General features: G+C 37.7%; 1 protein-coding gene across 1 annotated transcript; it reads right to left on the bottom strand.

Moving 5' to 3' along the window:
• Nucleotides 1–7,803: 7,803 nt before the first annotated feature.
• LOC128871939 (larval cuticle protein A2B-like) lies at nt 7,804–8,678 on the bottom strand. The gene is made up of 2 exons (XM_054114128.1): nt 8,604–8,678; nt 7,804–8,510 (listed from the first exon to the last, which is right to left on the bottom strand). Exons 1-2 carry the CDS (start codon nt 8,613–8,615, stop codon nt 7,914–7,916), a joined length of 609 nt encoding a protein of 202 aa, XP_053970103.1. The 5' UTR covers nt 8,616–8,678; the 3' UTR covers nt 7,804–7,913.
• Nucleotides 8,679–16,441: the final 7,763 nt, after the last annotated feature.

Genomic DNA, 16,441 nt, shown 5'->3' with positions numbered 1-16,441 from the left:
AACTTGTATGATTTTAAGAATGCTTATGTTTATGTTTTCAACGAGCCAAAAATTATTAAAATCCGTTGAGGCTCGGCTCGGGGGAAAACTCGGAATCGGTGAATGATTGAATGGATGAAAAACGATGTAAGTATATGCCTCATTCTATAAAAACTGATTTTCCGGCTCAATTCAAAATTCTAATAGGACTATGAATAAGTTCGTGCGGTTTTACAACAGATGGCGTAACTTGATTATTATTCCATCGATCCACATTTCCAAACATTCATTGGAGAGCTACTGTCGTAAGGCACAAACGTCAGTATAAGTTTTTTATTTGAAGCGTAAACAACAATATTTTTACCACACTTGAAAATGTCGAATTTCGTGCCAAATAATGTGTTTTTGCGGGGAGTTCTTCTTCATTATTTTAATATGAAGGAAAAAGCAGCCGAAAGTCATCGTATCTTGGTGGAAGTTTATGGTGAGCATGCTCTATCTGAGCGAACGTGCCAGAAGTGGTTTGCACGCTTTAAAAGTGGTGATTTTGGCTTGGAAGACGAAGAACGCGAGGGTGCGCCGCCAAAGTTCATGGATACCGAATTGGAGGAATTGCTCGATCAAGATCCGGCTCAAACGCAAGAAGAGGTTGCAAAAACTTTGGGAGTTGATCAATCAACCATTTCCAAACGTTTAAAAGCCATGGGAATGATCCGAAAGGTAGGCCATTGGGTGCCGTATGAATTGAAGCCAAGAGACGTTGAACGCCGTTTTATGGCATGCGAACAACTGCTTCAACGGCACAAAAGAAAGGGTTTTTTGCATCGAATTGTGACTGGCGATGAAAAGTGGGTCCATTACGACAATCCAAAACGTCGGGCAACGTATGGATACCCTGGCCATGCTTCAACATCGACGTCGGCGCAGAATATTCATGGCCTGAAGGTTATGCTGTGTATCTGGTGGGACCAGCTGGGTGTTGTGTATTATGAGCTACTGAAACCGAATGAAACGATTACGGGGGATGTCTACCGACGACAATTGATGCGTTTGAGCCGAGCACTGCGAGAAAAACGGCCGCAATACGCCGATAGACACGACAAAGTTATTTTGCAACATGACAATGCTCGGCCACATGTTGCACAAGTGGTCAAAACATACTTAGAAACGCTCAAATGGGATGCCCTACCCCACCCGCCGTATAGTCCAGACCTTGCGCCATCCGATTACTATCTCTTCCGATCGATGCAACATGGCCTGGCTGACCAGCACTTCCGTAATTACGATGAAGTCAAAAAATGGATCGATTCGTGGATTGCGGCAAAACCGACCGAATTTTTCACAAAGGGAATCCGTGAATTGCCAGAAAGATGGGAAAAAGTAGTAGTAAGCGATGGACAATATTTTGAATATTAAATTTGTAACCATTTTACGTCAATAAAGTTTCAAATTTCGAAAAAAACCGCACGAACTTATTCATAGTCCTATTAAGTGTGAAGCTTTTTCCTAGCCTACTTTCAATCATTGTTTTTTTTTTTTGTTCCACAGTATAATTGGTGAATCTGTCTCTGTAAATCTACAATATAACAAGTATCTGTTCGAAAACTCGCGTTATAACAAGATGCTTTTGAAGAATACTTAATGTCTTTCGGAAAACTTGTGCGGGAAAACACGTTTGAAGCTGGCCGTACTGTTTTCAGTACCTTACGTATATTATTGACTTTCTCAACTAATAGTCTACCCAGACTTTCTTTGTAAATCTGAATTTCTAGAAATGGCACACCCTAATATATGCACGTGTATACATACAATATATACATATGGTATGTATTATAATCGTTTGTTGTGTCTTTCGTAACGTGCTTTCAAAGGTCGTATTGCTTTTGGATTTGTAGTGACGTTCGTTGATGATTCAATAGAATTTATTACTTACCAATAAGGTTTACACCGGATTTTGCAGCGAAAGAGAATGTGTCTACTCACGGATATATTTTGTATCATGCTTTTATTTATCATTGTTTCGAATCTCTTTTAAACATTACCTAAAATGAGAAAACGTTTTAACTCTGATGCCAAGATAGTTGCCAAGGAATACATTGTTGTTAAAAAAAACAACATTATATACATAAAATCACAGTGTGTGGCACGTATAACTTTGAATGCTTTGTATGAAATTTTCCTGTAGTTCTTTTTTCGTATTTAATTTTCCCCAAAGTGGTAGTACACCTACACAGTGAAGCATTTGCAATAAACTGGTGCCACAAATCCGCAGAAAGGATATAGTAAATTAGAAATTCTTTAATAAATTTATTTATTTAGTTATATTAGACTAATAAATAACTTGCATTACAATTTTGAATGGGACTGGGGTGACTGCTTCATTAGGTAGGCATAATGGCACATTTATGTAGTACGAAATGGGAATATTTTAGTAAAAAACGGATTAATGACTGAATGAATGAAAATGAGGTTTGCACTTCGCTCTCTTGGTCTTTTATGCCCTCTACTCATCACAGCATCTCCTCAAAACCCAGTTTCCTTAATAAACCTAAGAAAGAGCTGGGTTGGACAGAGTTCATGTGCTTTTCTTCCGGCCAGATCCGAACGAGATGTCTCAACCTTCTTCGCGCTATAGTATCATATTCGAAAAGAAAATATGCTACAGTCTCTAGGGTCGCAGAAACGACAGGGGTAAGGGAACCACCCCCGTATCCTGTGTAGATGACTACGCAATCTGCAGTAACCTGTGAGAATGCCAGTGAGCATTCCCATTTATGGGAATGAGGGTTATGAGTTTCCTGAGCCCCCTTTGATTGTACCCCTTTCGCCCGGCATAGTCCTATAATTTGTGCCAACTCACGTCTCTTATCCTTAGCTCTTCACTCCTAAGTTTCTCCGTGATGGTGTTTTGTCCTATAACAAGGAAGGGCTCGGGTTCTGTTAGTAGCGACGCCATATCCATGTGAGCCAGATGCAATTGCGCATTCCTAGTCAGTTTTATTTCTCTAGGCACTCAAGGACTAATGAGGACTTAACCTCATGCGATGAAAACGCCTTGAGTGCCATCTGACTACCATTTAGAATGGCAACTCGCTCATTTCTATCAGGGTAAATGCGGTTGCTTTGAAGCCGTGGGCAGACAAACATTTCGCTGGCAGACCATAGACGTTTCCACAGAACTCGGCACCGTCTCACAAAGCTCGAGTGAATCAAACAATGTTCCGAACTTCATAACGTTCACACAATGGATTTCAAATTCACCAGACGCGAATGCAATGGATTATGCTCTTTGGGCCATTTAGGAAAGCAAGGTCCGAACTAAAAGTTTCACTAGTCTCGAGGCGCTGAAAGAAGCCATTGCCCGCGAGTGGGCCAACATACCTGCAAGTCACATTCGGGCAGCATGCGATTCGTTTCAGGACCATCTCAAGGCCATAGCCAAGGCAAAAGGTGTTCATATTGAGCAAAAGTAAGTGAATTCTTACTTTTTTATTATTTTCACACATTTTTTACTTTGAAATGAATAAAAGTAATTTTCCAAACTAAATGTAGGGCCTTTTTAATTGGATACACTAGAAGTGCCCTGTATTCTGCTTTCGTTTCCTATTGCACTGCCAATTGTATTGTATTTTAGTTTGAATTCGTTGCAACATAGGATCAGAGCCCCAAACCCCTATCCCAAATTATCGAATCGGTGCAATTCTCGTTTATAAAAAGGACGTCATTTTTCAATGACAATTTAGACTAAGGCCCAAGCAGCCAGTAAAGATTTCGAAAGTGATTTTGATTTCATTCATGCATTCTCTTTATGTATTCCTGCCACTTTAATTTGGAGTCGATTGTAATGCTCAGATATTTGGTTTTGTTATCAATTTGTGCGGTAGAATTGTCAACCCTAATCGGTTTCATGGTTGTCCTTTATTTGTGTGGTTAACTGTATTGTTTTATCTGTATTAGTTTTGCTGTTCCATTTTTTAAACCAATTTAAGGTTATATTTAGCTCGTTTTGTAGATTTTTGTGTCTTTATTGGATACCTTTAGGGCCGTGTCGTTAGCAAATGTTGCAATCATACTGTTTTCTGACTTCGGTGTCGGTAAATTGGCTTTATACCTGTATAAAAGATACAACGTTGGTCAAATACACTGCCTGCGGTCATTCGTCGGATGCCGGAGCAGGCGTCATTATATTTGGCATAGTTGTTTGTATTGAATGTAACCCTTTAGTATTGAGATAATAGTCATTAAATAACCACTATTTTAATTTGTGCGGCAATCCAAGGTACCACACTTTATCGAAAATTTCAGCCACGTATAGATAAACTGACACCCAAATGTGTTGTTGGTTTAAATTAATTTTATGTAGCATTCTGAGTATTTGTTGCATAGTCGAGTGGTAATATTCCAAAAACCAAATTGGTGATTGGGTGTCTGTTTAATGCTTGATATAATAGGTTCTATACGGTCAAATAAAAAATTTTCGAGAATTTTAAAGCTTTTGTTACCACGTGATAGGTCGATATGATGTTTGGTTTAGGGATCGCTATGATTTCAGCTACTTTCCATGCCCTAGGAAGATATTTGAGCAACGTTGAAAATATTTCTCAAGTAAATATTTGCATTGTCAGACATATTCTTTAGAAATTAGGTCACATCCAGGAAATTTATTGTTCATTAATTTTTTGGTTATTTGTTGTGTGAGCCAAACTTATGCCTTGGCATTCATTTTAAAATGTGCCATTGACCATTTGTTCATTTTATTGGTGGTAAGTGTAACGGACAGTCAGTCATATTCTTCGTCGCTTTTCAAAGGGGGTAGTTTGAAGATTTTATTGCGTCTATATTTTTAAGATGATTATTAATTTTATTGTCTTTCTCTTTTACTAATTTGTTGAGCTTTTTTTGTCGTTAGGAAATCTTGTTGTCTGCCATTTTTTCCTTAGCTCGCTTTTTTGTTTTAGTTTCTTTTTTATTTTGGCAAGGATGTAATTGTTCACAAATTTTATTGTTGGGGGGTGTACATTTGGTGACTGAACGAATTAACGTGTCGTTGAAAAATGCTTTAGATGTCTCAACTTCGTCAAGTTTTTAAAGGTAGCTTCGTGTTCAAGTTTAATTCGTTCAGCGCCGTAAACGCTTCCAGTCTGTATTATGATTGTAATGTGATCGATCTATCATTTGCTGCAATGGACTATGAGTTGTCAGTATGACTGGCGAGTGGTCAGAAGAGAGTTCAGGACAGGATTTAATTGTTGGTTGGTGTTTTAATTAGCGTTTCAGTTCTATATATACATCTGTGTTCAAAATAATAGGAGCGCGGCGAATTATCAAGTTTTAACTATTTTTTTTGTTATTTAAATTTTTTGTATTTCCATTTTTTTATGTTTTTATAAAAGTATAGTGCATTTTACCACATGTTTTTCGTAGCATGATGTTCTTCCATATTGGCTCATATTAAAATATATTAAAGATTCTTCCGAGCTCCATATATGTGGAAGAAAATGCTCAACACCTCAGAAAAAAATGTTAAAAACCAACCAACCGATTTTTAAGCGACTTGAAACTTATTAAGCTAAAATTGATTATACTAGGAAACTGCATGAAAATTTTATAATTTTTATATTTTTGTTTTCAAATTTACCGAATTTTTGTGAATTTCGTACAAAACTCGAAGCTCTAGATTTATATGGTTTTTATTACACACATGTATAGTTATCAGCGCGTCCTTTAATAAAGGGTGGTTAAGTTTCAAGGGCCGGTGTTGATTTTGAATAAAATACAATTTTTTTGGAAATTATTATCATTTCTCCTTATTATGATAATATTGGTATGGCTGAATTACGTATGGAACAAAAAAATATCGCCCAAATGGGCGCCGCGGCCTCGGCAGCACACCTCCATCCGATTGTCCAAATTTTCGATGTCGCTGAGGCATAATTGAGGTTCTATGCCGTTAATGTGCCGAATTATCTCATCCTTTAGCTCTTGAATTGTTGCTGGCTTATCGACGTACACCTTTTCTTTCAAATAACCCCAAAGAAAGAAGTCCAACGGTGTCAAATCACATGATCTTGGCGGCCAATTGACATCGCCGCGACGAGATTATTCGGTCATCAAATTTTTCGCGCAAAAGAGCCATTGTTTCGTTAGCTGTGTGACAAGTGGCACCGTCGTGTTGTAACCACATATCGTCCAAATCCATATCTTCCAATTCGGGTCATAAAAAGTTCGTTATCATCTCACGATAGCGAACACTATTCACAGTAACTGCCTGACCGCCTGACCGGTCTCATTTTGGAAAAAATATGATGCCGCCGGCCCATAAACCGCACCAAACAGTCACTCTCTGTAGGTGCATTGGTTTTCCGGTAATCAATCTTGGATTATCATTCGCCCAAATGCGGCAATCCGCATTTTATGTTATTACGATTTTTTTATAAAATCGATAGTTTTTGGCGTACGAGCGCCCCAAAGTAATATTCACCTACATAAACTATAAACATTTCAATACGAGGTGGCAAGGTTGAAATTCGAAAAGAGCATCCCAAAATATATAAAAATTATCCAGTTTCAAAACTCTCGCAAAACTACCAGATGACTGGACTACAGCCGAAAGTAGCTGATTTCCCAAAACGATATTCATACTTAAATCCGATCAACATTTTTCTGATTGTATGCTTTCCTGTATATACCCTGCAGGGAAAATCCAAATACCAGATACTGGTATTAAATAAGAGAAATCATACTAGTTCACCATTGACTAGAATAATTCGTATCAATAGTAAAATTATTAATTTGTCTACACCTTAGTTGATTTTTTTATACCATATAACAAAGTTTAAGACTTATCTATGGAAATTCCAATGCATCGTGATGACTAGAGGACTATGTATTTACTAATAGGACTATGAATAAGTTCGTGCGGTTTTACAACAGATGGCGTAACTTGATTATTATTCCATCGATCCACATTTCCAAACATTCATTGGAGAGCTACTGTCGTAAGGCACAAACGTCAGTATAAGTTTTTTATTTGAAGCGTAAACAACAATATTTTTACCACACTTGAAAATGTCGAATTTCGTGCCAAATAATGTGTTTTTGCGGGGAATTCTTCTTCATTATTTTAATATGAAGAAAAAAGCAGCCGAAAGTCATCGTATCTTGGTGGAAGTTTATGGTGAGCATGCTCTATCTGAGCGAACGTGCCAGAAGTGGCTTGCACGCTTTAAAAGTGGTGATTTTGGCTTGGAAGACGAAGAACGCGAGGGTGCGCCGCCAAAGTTCATGGATACCGAATTGGAGGAATTGCTCGATCAAGATCCGGCTCAAACGCAAGAAGAGGTTGCAAAAACTTTGGGAGTTGATCAATCAACCATTTCCAAACGTTTAAAAGCCATGGGAATGATCCGAAAGGTAGGCCATTGGGTGCCGTATGAATTGAAGCCAAGAGACGTTGAACGCCGTTTTATGGCATGCGAACAACTGCTTCAACGGCACAAAAGAAAGGGTTTTTTGCATCGAATTGTGACTGGCGATGAAAAGTGGGTCCATTACGACAATCCAAAACGTCGGGCAACGTATGGATACCCTGGCCAGTATTTCTTTCTGCGGGGATTGGTAAGTGACAACCACTGGTACACGCATCCGGTTTTATATATGAAACAAATTTCAGAAAAACTGACTGATGTCTTTCAAGGATTGCTGTTTGAATTGAAACTTAAAATAGCTTACTGCAGAAACTAAAATGTCTTTACTTTAACTGAATCTTAGTGTCCTAGATTTAATGCAAATAAAAATAAAAATATATGTATTCAATTCCGCTTCTGCTTTAATTTCAAAATATATCCGTAACACATAAATAAGAATAACATCAACTAAACTATTTCATACAATCGTTCATTCATTTAGATAAATATTCATAATGGTTCTAGTTTTTAATTGTGGTACTTTAATACGGCTGGTGCGGCATACGATGTGTAATGTGCGGCTGGAGCAGAGTAATGAGCTACAGGGGCACTGTAGTGAGCTACAGGAGCGGCATAGTGAGCAACTGGGGCAACAGTCTTCACCACAGCTGGAGCGGCATGGTGAACAACTGGAGCGGCGTAGTGAGCAACTGGAGCGGCATAGTGAGCAACTGGGGCCACAGTTTTTACAACTGGAGCGACAGCAACAGCCTTCACAAGTGGTTCACGATTTACGACAGCATTGAAACCATTCACTGAATCCGAAGTATATTGGACGGTACGTTTGTATCCATCAGCGTCGATGAGCGAGTATTCACCACGCACTACGTCACCATCACGTTCCTCCACTTGGCTCTTGGAATCTCCAGTCAGTTTGTCGTCAACGCCATAAGAGAATTTGTATTGTGGATGAGGATCGTATTCCTCCGATTTGACCACAACCTTTTGAGCGACGGCAACAGGTGCGGCATGGTATGCAACAGAGGCTGGTGCTGCATGGTATACCGGCGCAATGGGGGCGTATCCAGCGCTGGCAACAGCGACGAAAGCGAGTGCGAATACAAACTGTAGAGAAAAAAACAAATTAGGTTCATTACTATAAGTACTGACAAGCAATTGGAGAATGTTATATTAAACCATTGCGAGCTTCAAATTTACCTTGAATGCCATGTTTCGGATATGTGTTGAATAGTTTCGTAACTAAAGACTGGGTTCTTTGTCGCTGCGATAGCAAGAAGTGAATGATACCAAATATCCGTCAGCGAACTGTTTTATACTGTACACCTGTTGAGTTAATGGTTGGTCATTTCTTTTGTACAAATCCTATTTAATTGATGTGTGTGTGTGAATATATGTGGATATATGTACGCATGAATGTTTTTTACGGGCCGGCTCATTGGCTAAACACTAACAAACTGGTGCAATTTTTTATGTAAAAGTTGACTTGAGTTAACATCAAAGCATTTATGAAAGTGAACTGTTACCGTGAAAAAAGTAAGGCCACATACCACATATTGGATTTAATAATCATAGCCACATGTTGCTATGTGTGTACTTCTGCGCGTGGGTTCAAGATTGGTCTTTTCAGTTTAACTGGAAAACTCTAAAAACTTTAGTCAATAAATTAATTTTTAGTAAATTTTGTAAAATCTAACGACAGGGAATTCGAGATCTCGAGAAGAGTCCGACCTATAGGTATATTGGAATTGAAAATCGTTTTTAATATCTTGAGATAAGACAGGTAAGAGCCTATATTACCGTATAGCAGTACATACGAGGTGTGTTTAAAATGTATTGGGATTTTTGTGTTTTTTTCAAAAATTATTTATTTATTCATTAATATCTATTTTTTCCCCTTCAAAGTAGTCCCCATGAGATATTACGCACTTGTGACAAATTTCTTTGCAATCTTCTAAGCACTTCAAAAAATACTTTTTTTTTATCTTGTTCAACTCTTCCTTCGATGCCGTCTTTATCTCGTCAATCGTAGCGTAGCGTCGACCTTTCATGGGCCTCTTCAGTTTCGGGAACAAGAAAAAGTCACAGGGGGCCAGATCTGGGGAATACGGTGGCTGTGGCGTCATTAGTGTGTTGTTTTTGGCCAAAAAGTCGTGCACAAGCACCGATGTGTGAGCAGGGGCTGTTGGTGCTGTAAGAGCCAATTTTTGTTCTTCCACAAATCTGGGCGTTTCTGGCGGATTGCTTCGCGTAAATTGCGCATAACTTGCAGGTAATATTCCTTATTGATGGTTTTAACCAGTGACAAGAACTCGTGAAGCACAACGCCCCTGCAATCGAAGAAAACGGTAAGCAAAACTTTTACATTTGACCGACCTTGGCGTGCTTTTATCGGTCTTGGTTCCTGCGGCAGCTTCCATTGAGATGATTGAGCTTTGGTCTCCACGTTATGAACCTCTGGAGTAAATTTGGGTCGTCGCGGACAGAGTCTAACATCTCATTAGCTGCTTTTGGTCGACATTGAGCAGTTGGGGTACGAATTTTGCGGCGACCCGTCTCATGCCCAAATCTTTGAAACAAATCGAATGGCACGAGCCAATCGATATGTCTAGGTCCTCAGCAACTTCTCTTACGGTGATTCGACGATTGGCCAATACCATTTTCTTCACTTCATCAATTTTTTCGTCTGTTGTTGAAGTGCTCGGGCATCCGCCACGTTTTTCGTCGTTCACATCTTCTCGGCCTTCTGAGAACACCGATAAACGTTGCTTTGGTCCAAAGTAGCTTCTCCGTATGACACAGTCAACATTCGGAATGCACCCACGCTTTAATTTCGTTTTTCACACAAAATTTGCTACAGGTTCTTTGATCCATCTTTTTGAATAAGTAAAAATCGAAGACGAGCCGAAACACCTGCAAGCAAAGCAGCTGTCAACAATTAACTGAACATTCAAAGCGGCCGATCTCGCCTGTATGAGTGAGAGACATGAGTACCAACATATCACCACAAAACAATCGAAATTCGAATATACATACGTACCCCGCGACACACACCTCGTATGCTGGACAAAATAATTGTAAACAAAAATTTATGAAAAATGCCGTAACAAATAGATTTAATGCTAATATAACTCATCCTGAATGTGTGGTCGAGCTCTTCCTCCAATTTGTGATGTGAGTCTACTTTTTACATGCTGCAATCTACCTCGTTGCAAATTATATTTTTAGGTGAATTCCTTCAAAAAATTATATTTTGTTTGGATCATTTTCCGAAACGATAACTAAGAATGTCATCTAAAAAAAAACAACCAGCAGAATTGTTAGCTCACAACGAAATTATTCAAGAATTCTCCACACATTTTGGTTGAATATTAACCATCCAACCTTGGCAAGTTAAGTTTTGGAAAATTCATTCTTACACCCTTCGTTTTAGCTAATCTATTGTTATTTTAAGACACAGTTGGCACTGATGCCGCTTGTGGCAGAATACCAAAACTTACAGCAGTTGATGAAAATGTCGTCGACATTGGGAGGAAAGATTATCCTGCCATAGAGGGGATCAAGCATCATTTGTAGACATCAGCAAACTATTAAGATTCCTCTTACAGAAAAATATTCTACAGTAATTTATCCATTTTCTGGAAGATTAAGACTAATAATGCGAGTTTTACTACTCATACCAGCTACTATGTTGTGCGTAGCTCTGCAAATGCTAATGTCCCCATCTAATCGCAAACAATTTGCCACTGAAATTTTATGGCTTGTTTTAGTGAATATTTGGAGTCGGCTACCTATCAAATTAATAATTTATTTCAACTTATGAACAGTAAGACGACATCTTTCGTTGAATTCATAGATCGTTTTCGATCGATTGTCTTGAAGACATGATTTTGAGGAATGCTCAATACAACTTTATAATTTTGTATTAGTATTACGAATTACGATTTATTATTGTCAAATGCTCAAATAAGGATTCATTCGTTCGTATAAATATTATATTATTTGTAGTGTGGGGAAATAGTGTCCGTAATTTGTCTTTTTTTTAGAAACACCCTTTGAAATAGTTTCACAAATGGAACAGCACCCGCTATCGGCATAGCGTTTTTTTGAATTTTTATGGCTGCAATACACTCGGAGGTTTGTCATTTACTGTCAATGGGCAACCGCTACTAGAAAACATACTACGGATTTTAAACCCGAACCCTGTTGACTGGTAACCACAAACCAATCATTATTAACGTAAATCCATGTACAGGAGAGGACACTGAAATCTGGGCACTCAAAAATAAGCACCATTTTTATTGTATTTTTGCACATTGTACCTAAATCGAAATTAGTTTTATGAATGGAAATAAAACACATATATCTAAGTTTTAATATAAGATTCTAAACACATAGAGCGTTTGGTGGAAACTGTTATTTATTAAACGAGTTTTAAAGTTTTTAATAATCTTCAATTAGAGCGCTTTTAAAGTAATATTTTTGCTGAATGCTAAATTTCTAATAATTTCCTTCTATTGCAGAATACCAATCCATTTGTAAAGGACGATAAGATTGGGAGTACTTATTCCAATAGGGGTTTTTGACAAATCACGTGTGACTATCGTCAAACTAAATACATAATTTGTTTCAGTATTCATTGACATTTCATCAATTTAAGGTGTACCGGGATGAGGCCATTTTTGGCTTAATGGCTACGCCGATAAGCAAAATTTCCGTATTTGGGCTGAAAAGCAACCCAAAGCCATTCAAGAATAGCCATTAGATCAATTGAAAAAAACCGTTGGGTGCGGCCTATGGGCTGGAGGAATCATCATCATATTTCTTCAAGAAACGAGGCTAGCGCCAATGTACTTGTATAAGTAACAGAAGATGGCGAACACTATCGCGCCGTGAAAAACGACTTTTTGATGCCGGAAATTGAAACCCATTTGGTTCCAACGAAACGGTGCTACTTGCCATACAACCCGTGAAATAATGGCTTTTCTGCGTCGTCGTTTCGCAAAGCAATTTATCTCTCATCTTGGATCAGTGGATAGGTCTCCAAGATCGTTTGATATCACGACTTTGGACTTTTATTTGTCGTTCATGTAATTTAATAATGCGTCATAATGCGAATTGGAGACTTTAAGATATGCAAATTCAACCTTTCTAACTCTCTAACGCCCCTGTAAAGGGCGAATTCAAAATAGTATAACTTTTTTTATATTAATCGCAAAAATATTTTTAAAAATGGACCTTAAAGCTAAAGAGTAGTACTTTGCGATGCCCTTGTGGAAAATTAAGAAAAAAATTTAACTTGCTCAAAAAAAAATTTTTTAAAATGGCCAAAATCTGCATTTTTTGACTATTTAACCTCAAATTGCTAAAAATCCTGACGTGCTGGAACATTTTCAAGGTCATATTCGTTTTCAGCTCAAAAAAATCTTCAAGAAACACCCATAGTCGTTTTAGAAACTGTACCTCGCAGGACAGTGTACTTAATTGGCAAGAAATTTGTTTAAGATTATCCTACAACCCTGTAAAGTGCGCTTAATAAGAAGAGCAAGGTAAAAAGGAAACGAAGCATCATGAAACCGAATTGACATGAAAATTAAATCGAGAAAAAACGAAACAAAGATTTTTTACGGAAAATATGTTCTGGTTCTTAGAATTTTGAAAATGATTCTCATTATAATGAGCGGAGGAGTTCCGTGGACTGCGGGAGAATGGAGTTGCAATTGACCTCCCGAAGCAAAAACAGACTGTCCATTCTTTAATAAAAAAAAAACGTTATTAATTTGAACTAAACTTTTTTAAATTTCATTCACCAGTTTCCACAACGATATTCGAGTTGCATTTGCTCTAACGCTGCAAGGAGCAAAAGCTGTTCCTTCCTTAAACTTTGAAGTATTAGCAAAGAAATTAACTGTTTTCTGAATAAGGCCAGGCGGTAATCAAAACTCGATTATATTGAGTGGAAAACTTCAAAATGTATGTATGTATAATTGGCACGTACAACCTTCTTGGCCGAGCTCCTCCTCCTATTTGAGGTGTGCGTCTTGATGTTGTTCCGCAAATGGGGGAAATATAGTTTCAAGCCGACTCCGAACGGCAGATATTTTTTTTATGAAGAGCTTTTTCATGGCAGAAATACACTCGGAGGTTTGCCATTGCCTTCCGAGAGGCGACCGCTATTAGAAAAAACGTTTTCCTACTGGAAACCTAGGTTCTCTCTTGATTCCGAATGATAATCACGCACCATCCCATTCGGCTACGGCAACCGAAACTTCGGTATATCCATCATATAATAATTAAAAACGTTCTAAAGTTAAGTTTTTCTCCATTTTCATCATACCGAATTTTTCACAAGCTATATCGAACCTCTTTTATTTATTAAATACTAATTGTGTAAGCTTAATTGTATCTGTGTGGAAACCAAACCCAATAACCCAATGTAAAGCTTAATTGCCTCGGATAATTAAACTGCTTGAACATTGTCTAAGCTGCTCTGATACTAAATTTCTGATTCATTATCTGTGAGCGTATAGTAGTGCTTTAGAAGTTTTGCTGAACATGAATTTAAATAAATTTACGGGATTTCTAAACATTGTGTGGGTGTAAGCCTTTCAGTGATAATTTCCCAGAGTATACTGAAAAGTAATGCCCAAAAGGAAAGAAAATGCTCTTTATATCTATGACTAATGATGCGGCTCTCGTAGCACAGTATCCGGCACACTGGCCACTGTTAAGTTACTTCAGGAGAACCTCAAGGCTGTTACCATCTTGTAGCCCAAGACTGTTTTCAATCTTTGACAACGATATTCATGACATTTTTTTGACATCGCCTTGTCTGATGTATGCAGATTATTTACAGTTGTATAGGGTGGGTCATGTAAAATTTGCTTTTTGAATCGGCTATAAAAAAAAACTAATCAATATTTTTTCAAACTTTTTTTTTTATTTTGAAGATTGAACACTGTCATTTATGAATAAAAAAATAATATCGTTCAAATGACTGCCACGACTGGCTTTACAGTAGGCCATTCGATCAAGCACATTTTCGATTGTTTGGGCTCCAATTTCATGAATGGCAACTTCGATTTCGTGTTTTAAAGCATCAATCGTCTCTGGATGGTTCGCATAGCATTTGTCCTTAACGGCTCCCCACAAAAAATAGTCCGACGGGCTTAACCCTTTGCGCTCGAATGGCGACTCTCACTCGCCACGATGTTTCATGCAGCAACTAGCAACTCGAACGGCGAGTGAGAGGCGACAGTGTTTGCTTAGACTAGATTTCTTTATATCCAGTTCATAGAAGCTCACTATTGGTTTATGAATAGGTCCCTCATTAGGAATCCAGTTGATGAATTCTTTTTTTAACATAAATATAAAAAGGTATAATTTTATAAGTTTTAGTTTTCTGTTTCTGTATGGGATAGCTCTCTATATTGCAGTCCAAATTCCTTCTATTGTATTTGTGTAAACACCTGTAGCTCTATTTTTGAAATCTCTTGAATAGTTTACGGTAAAATGTAAATATCCAACTTGATCAAGGCCAAAATATGTTTTCCATATATCGGTTTTCGTATGTTAATCTGTATATAAATTCATTGCATGCTACCTATAAGACACTCGTAATATATGCGCAAAATCGTCTCGAGTTGCTGCTCCACCCGAACGAAAAAGTCGTCGAGCGCAAAAAAGTCACAGCTGCCAATTGATATCGGAATTTCGGCTGATTATTCGGTTTTCAAAAACGGTAGCCAAAAGTTCGAGTGTAACTTTGGCAGTGTGACAAGTTGCACCGTCATGTTGAAACCAAATGTCGTCCATGTCATCCTCTTCAAAATTTGGAAACAACTCGTTGAGCATGTCACAGTAACGCTCGCCATTTACTGTAACCGCGGCTCCTCGCTCATTTTCGAAAAAAATGGCCTGATGATGCCGCCAGACCAAAAACCGCACCAAACAGTGACTCGTTATGGATGCATTTGCTTCTCTACAGTAACGTGTGGATTTTCTGAGCCCCAAATCCGACAATTTTGCTTATTGACGTAGCCACCGATGTGAAAATAAGAAAAGAAGAAGAAGACTCACCACTTTGGAAATAGGTTTTCAATATTTCCCAATTTTGTTCAAGCATATAGCGTCCCATTTCATAAATTTCAAACCTTTAAGTAAATTATGAACACATTTGACATGCCATTTGCGTTACCATTCTCAAAAAAATAGGTGGTTCAAAAAGCAAACGCTATATGACCCACCCTGTATATAGGACGTAACTGACTACATTGGACTTCAAGAGGACTTAGCATCATTGAAATCTTGTTATGGTGATAACTCCTTACCAAAGTTCAGATTTTGAATTCGATTACAAGTTGGGCACTACCACCATAACAAAAATTTATGAAATGATTAATGACAAAATCTCATTGGCTTTATGATAGCTAAGTCTAGGTCTATGCTCGGTTTTGTAGTAAGGAGTTCAAAGGAGTTCCAAGATTTTTCTATGCTGAAGAATTTGTAAGTTTTTCTTGTTAGATCAAACCTCGAATATTGCAGCATCATTTGGCATCCATTCTATGTGGGTTCATATTTAAGAATTGAAAATGTCCAGAAACGTTTCATTAGGCTTGCCCTTAACTCCCTTCCTTTTGTATTTTTCCTTCATAAAAAAGTAGATGCCCTTTTGTGAGCATTGCCAACATTAGAAATGCGAAGATACATTTGGTCCATAATGTGTATAAGGGATATAATCTCAAATCATACTTGTAACCTTAAACTCAGCAAAATGTTCCATTCACCTTATCACAAGACGAATTTTATTCGTAATGGACCGTTTACACGTTAGTCCAACCAATTTTGTAAAAATGTATACATATTTTCTAACTCACGCTCACCGTATTGTACCGTACCATGTATTAAATATATTTGAGTTGTACTTTAATTGATGAATAAATAATCTGTTGTCATATATAAGATATTTCACACATTTTATAACAGGGAATATGTTATATTAGTAATATATAAATCTTCGACGCTCGCCATATCTACAT

This window comes from Anastrepha ludens, chromosome 2 (assembly GCF_028408465.1).
Source record: "Anastrepha ludens isolate Willacy chromosome 2, idAnaLude1.1, whole genome shotgun sequence".
Taxonomy (NCBI): Eukaryota; Metazoa; Arthropoda; class Insecta; order Diptera; family Tephritidae; genus Anastrepha; species Anastrepha ludens.
The sequence above is the reverse complement of the archived record's forward strand: the minus strand, read 5'-3'. Positions and strand labels throughout refer to the sequence as shown.